At 36.9% G+C, this 6000-nt stretch overlaps 1 protein-coding gene across 1 annotated transcript in view; it reads left to right on the top strand.

Annotated features, from left to right (window-relative positions):
- SEPT7 (septin 7) overlaps positions 1–6000 on the top strand; it is a 65052-nt gene that overhangs the window by 41442 nt on the left and 17610 nt on the right. Inside the window, exons 4-5 of the mRNA XM_010004361.1 lie at positions 3406–3506; positions 4100–4234. Of these exons, the coding sequence (XP_010002663.1) occupies positions 3406–3506; positions 4100–4234 (236 nt within the window). The remainder of the gene's footprint in view (positions 1–3405; positions 3507–4099; positions 4235–6000) is intronic.

Raw genomic sequence — 6000 nt, forward strand, 5'->3', positions numbered from 1 at the left:
GGTCTGGCCTCACCAGTGCTGAGTACAAGGGGAAGGAGTTTTGTACGGTAAAAATGAGACAGAGCACCAGAGCATCCTAAAATATTGATGGTAATAATTGCAGGCTTTTAAATGATGAGGATACCTTGCTGATCAGTTGTTGTAAGAGAGTTTCACATAGATAAATACCAACTGTGGTTTGGGCTCAGAAACGATTGCGGTTTCAAGTTCTTTTGTGAGCCAGGTCCTTCGTACTAATTTCATGGGAAACACAGAAAATCACTTCATAGTAAGTGACTCAATGTCAGATGAATTTAAAGGAAGCTTGTTCAGAAATTATGGAATTTGACTATTTTAAATGGAGTGTGATAAAGGCTTGAGTAATCCATTAGAAGTAGTCAAGCTTGTAGCATCAAGTCAGGAACGCTGTGTAGTAACTACCAAGGAGGCCTGTGTGACCCAGTTGACTGGAGTGCATGGGAAAATGACTGTTTGGAGGAGACTTTTTTATTAAAAGTTTTAAATTCCAGGACTTGAGCTAATGTTTTCTGTTAATCCCTTGGGAATACTTGTAAATCAGATGATAGGATGCAGTTGGATGCTTAACTATGAATGACACTAGTTTACAGTGATTTTCTGGATCTCTTCCAGATGTTGCTGCTTTCTGTGTCTGTGACCATGTATGGACACATCCATTTAGATTAGAAAAATGCAGCTTGACAGAGGTCTTATGGCAGGTTATTCACCCACTATCTCTTTACCGGCAGTCTCTACCACTTGCGATATGTGGTGGCTGTGGTCTGATTGTTCATGACACAAGCATAGGACATTTAATTTGATCACCTAATGTTTCTTGTTCTGTAGGTTTTTGAAAACCCTGCTCTGATAGCAAGATATCTACATGAATTGATGAAAAGTAAGAATAAACTTAAACCCTCACCACCCAGTAAGGTATTAGCACTGTCTGTAGATTCACTTAGTGCAGACCATTTGTCTGAATGTGACTGCACAAATTCAGTCACACTTAGATTTTACAAGCATACAGGATCAGGAAAAATGTTTGGCGTGGCATTTCTGAGGGTCTCCTGACCTTCCTTTTCCTTTGTTATAAACACATTCAAGATAATGTTTTATTAATTGCTTCTTTTACAAAAGCATTCCACTGTGTTTGATAGTTTAAGGGCTCTTGCTGGGAATTTTTGTGCTGGAGAATAAAGGTGATACTTTGTAGCACTTGGCAAGACTACAGCTCTCAACATTATCAACTCCAGTATTTTGAGAGTGTCATGGGTTTCTTATGCCTGCAGAGATACTGGTTATAGGAGGGCTCAGTGTCTAATATGTGCAAGATAGCAAAAAGAATGTGAGGAATCAGAAGTTAATCTTCTGTGTGCTAAAGCTTGTGAGTGGTAAACTCTTGGCTGGATTGGTTACGTGGCTGGGGATTGAGTTCTGGCATAGATGGTGTGGTATAAAATTTCTCCATAAAACTCTTGACTTTTACAGTTAGTGAAAGGGTAGTTTGGTTTTTTAATTTATTCTTTTTTTTTTTTTTTAATCTTGCAAATGTTGCAGTAAGGTTTGCTCAAATAGGAGATTGAATTGGGTTGCTTTGAAGTCCATTCCAGCCTGGATTCTTATGTGACTAGCATCCAGGCAGACCAGTGTTGGGGACTTTTTGTTTTGTGAAACTGCCTTACTGGGGATTTTGTGTCTTTGTGTTGGATGAAGAACCAGTTCATGATGATTGCATGCTGTAGACAGACATACTGTAGCTGAGATAATTTTTTGACACCGAGTAGCAAAAGGGATTGATCTGTCTTAGATAGGATCCCTACTGATGAGTTGGTAAAAGTAGCATCCTGCATACTTAGAGGTTGATTATGGAGCTTTTTTTTCCCCGTTAGTTACTGTTTTCTGCTTCTGTATATTCTTATAATAATTCAAATAAGTGTTTGGCTTGTGCAAGAGGTATTCAGTTTGAGTTTCTTCAGAGTGTTAATTTATCTTGTAGAGTTATATTGCATCACATAAGGGGCGATTGCAAAGTGTTTATACGATAATGTTCAGGTGTGGCTGTGAGAGAGTCTGTTTCGCCTGTGTAACTAGGGCTGTGCAAGTGCTTAAGTAGCATTGATACCATCTCTCTCAAATCTTGAGCTGGTCAAGAGACCATGTAGAAAGGCTTTATTATCCAAGTTTATACTCTCTCTAAAAGTTTATTACTGAATGTTCTTACAGGTGTTCGGGTAGTTAAATGGAACTTCCTTTTCTCTCCCTAGTTAGGGTTCAGGTGGTTTAAAAGTGTTAAGCAGTGAACAACAAAGAGGCACCAGTGTCTTCCAGCTTGTGTGTGGATCTGATTAAATAGCTCACACAGCTGATTTCTTTAATCAGTGTCTGGAAAACAGCATCACTAGTGATAAAAATTGTCTTAAAACCAGGGAAAAACCTACGATTAAGCATGTAAGCTATTGGAAAGAGCTAACACATGAGTTTTTAATTTCTGAGCATTGTGGATCAGACTGACTGATACAACAGCAGTGTACAGCACTTTCTCAGGCAGATAGGCCTGACACTGGCATTATCGATAATTACTGAGATATTAGTAGAAAGAAGGGTGGCAGCTCTTCTGCTGTTGAGCCTTAATTTTCTCTGTCATTACATGCTTAATCTGTTTTGACATGCTTACTGCGAGCTGACTGAGCAGTGCTGCAGATGGGTGGTCACAACAGGAGGCACATGTTCCCACACCCAGCTCTTGCATCATGCCTTCTGTTGATGCAGTTGCCTTCAGAGCCAGGTTTCCATCTGGGACCTGAGCTAACAGGAACCAGTCCATTATGGTCACATGGGGTCTAGCTTAGCAGATTGCAGCTAGATTGAACTACCTGCCAGTATCAATCTGGTCGTAACAGGAAACCATCACTTTCTGTGGTTCCTTTCTTAAGCATTGTACTAGCAGAAGAATAAATGCATTCTTAAAGATACATTAACAACACTAGAAATGTAGAATCTAAGGTTTTGGGGGGAGGATTAGTTTTAAAAAGTGTTGGTTTTGGTTTTTTTTTAAGTGGCCAAAGTTGACAATTTCATCAAGTATAATGCTTGGTTTATCAGAATGTCTGGATATCTCAGAATTTTTATTTTAAATACTGACATTATTATTGATGGTTAGGGTTTTTCCGTGTTTCACCAGGAAGTTAAAATATTGAGTTCTTTTATCACTGACTTTTTATTTTAAAAAAATATTAATTACTATAAAATTACTTGGATTTTATAAGCAAAACACAGACCCAGTATCCCTCTGAAGTATGAAAGATAGCAGTTAGTTGTCAGACTTCTTATTCATCAAATGCTTTTCCCAGTGTTTCAGGTGGATGACTAAATTGCTAAAAAATTAATCTTACCTAATTAATTTTACAGGTTGAACAGTCAAAAGTTTTAATCAAAGAGGGTGGTGTTCAGTTACTACTTACAATAGTTGACACGCCAGGATTTGGAGATGCTGTGGATAATAGTAATTGGTAAGACATTCTTTGGATGTTCTCTCACAGTAATATTGAATTGTATTTTGTGTGTGTGATACACAATACCTTGTGACTTTTTTTATTGCACGTTTAGATTTTCAGTTAAAATATTAACTTCTTTAACTTTTCAGCTAGCTGAAACCTATAACTACTGTAGTTCCAAGTACCTTTATAACTTGATTGAAGAGCTATCAGCTTTTCTCTTTAAAGTGAGTGGAATATTTGGCTCTTTATATACACATGCAGTGTGCAGAATTGATTTCTGTGCTGTCACAAGATGTGACCAGTAAGGCATACTTCTTTCTTCTGGCTACTGTTTTTAAGCGTTCTGTTTAATGCTATTACAATGAAGGTAATTGTGTTTGAAAGGTTTTCTCAGTGAACTCACTGATTGTGTTTTTGGAGCTACATAACTCAGTCATTTGTTGAAGAGCTGGTTACTGAAAATGTGCTGTGTTGAGGTCTCTTAACTAAAAAAAAATAAAAAGGTAAGCCGTGGAGAAATAGTGTATATCTGTTTCATAGCAAAGACAGGCTTTTTTTACATACATGGTATAACTTACAAATTTTTATTCATGTAACTTCTGCAGTTGGCAGCCAGTTATCGACTACATTGACAGTAAATTTGAGGACTACCTGAATGCAGAATCTCGAGTGAACAGACGTCAGATGCCAGATAATAGAGTGCAGTGTTGTTTATACTTCATTGCTCCTTCAGGACATGGGTTTGTATTAGTATATTTTGTTTCCTTTCTCTATCTTTTATCTGAGTGAAACATCCAAGTTTGGCACTCTTAGTTATGTTCATTTCCAAATAGGATTTTCTTAATGGCTGACAGACTATGCTTAATTTCAAAGATTACCTCGCTTTCGCTTATTAGTCATCAGCAAGCCAGAGAAGTAATAAGTTAGAGCACCAGAAAACATGATTGCACATGTAATTATATAACAAGAAAAATAGGATTAGAACAAGTACAAATGCACAGGTGTTCACAAGTGCCAGGTCTATTTGTGATCTATGTCTTTTGTTCACAATAGAAGGAGAAACAGGTTCACACTTCAAACAGCAGGGTTTTTCCTTTCCAGTCTTCCTCCCTTTGATTTTAATGATAATTTAAAGATGAGAAGTTTCATGAGTCCTTGTAAGCATGGTTTAATTCACCTGGGGTGCAATCTTTTGTCTAGTTATAATTCCAGTATGGACATTTTGGATTTTTTTACAATTATTATGCAATCTTCCACCCTGTTTAGTTTTTAACTTGATCAGACTTCTATCTAGTGGTAGAGAGAGAGAACTGCATTACCAGGGTGTATTAGATGCAGATTGGCTATATCTGAAATTGGTTGCTTAGTGTTTTATTGCTGTATTGTAACTGATTTGTGAGAGTCTTAAATTATACTTTAAAAACTGGAAGGAAGAGAATATAAGTAGCCTATTTCTATTCTATTGTATGAGTCAAAAGTATTAATATGTGCTAAAGAGGCTAACAGAGGAATTCTAAGCAATATTCTTCAAGCAGTGAAAAACATAAGCTGTTACACTCAGCTTCTGTAGCTTGCATTGGAACTGTTCTAATAAGTTTGACAGAGACTTCTCAAATTTAGAAAGAAATATTAGTGGATGGAGGAGAGTTTTTCTCCTGTAGAAATGCCTTAACTAAACATTTTTTGGGGTGATTGTTCAACATGCATGTTTGTAAAGTTAGTTTTGCTCAATGTGCATGTAAATTTTAAATTCAAACACTTGAATCCTTGGCATATGCTGTTTTACTAGTGTGCAAAATCAAACTGGCATTTAAATAAATGGAAAATCCATTCCTTGTTAGTCAGTCTTTTTCAAGCATTAACTTTCAGATTCTTTGAAAAACATTTGTCTTCTCTCCACACCCCCACCTCACCTTTTAAAACTTTCTAAGCCAGTAGGAGGTACAAATTGTAAGGAAAAATGGAGGTAATGCTTCAGATAAATTAAGTTTTTGATCACTAAATTTGTGAGGCTAAAAGCTGGAGATGTATGTTCTTTGTACAGGTACTTTGGTATTCGTGGAGGTGACACGTTAAGCTAAGTTTACATAGTGTTTTTCAATTACTGGAGTAAGTGCTTTGAATTGTCATCTGATCAAGGAAAAAAATGGAGCACTGAGAAAATTGGTGCTGCTATTTGCATTCATTTCCTCTTTTAAGATTCTTCTTCTCTGAAAGGACATGGCTTACTTCCTACCTGGTGTTCTGGTGGTGGTCTTCAGTCATGTTTCCTGTGCAGACAGCAGCACATGTAACCCATCAAGTAGTGTCTTCATAATACATGATTGTATTTACATTGAATTAAAGCACTTGTAGGTGAACTTCTGTTATGATTTAAAAAGCTGGCTTTTACCATTGTATTACCATTTATGAAGGAAAAAAATGCAGGTTTGGTCCTTCCATTTAACACATCCCACCACTTTTAACTAGTATCCCCATGACATCCAAACTGATGGGTTAGGTTTTG

This window comes from Chaetura pelagica, unplaced genomic scaffold (assembly GCF_000747805.2).
Source record: "Chaetura pelagica isolate M959 unplaced genomic scaffold, ChaPel_1.0 scaffold319, whole genome shotgun sequence".
Classification (NCBI taxonomy): Eukaryota; Metazoa; Chordata; class Aves; order Apodiformes; family Apodidae; genus Chaetura; species Chaetura pelagica.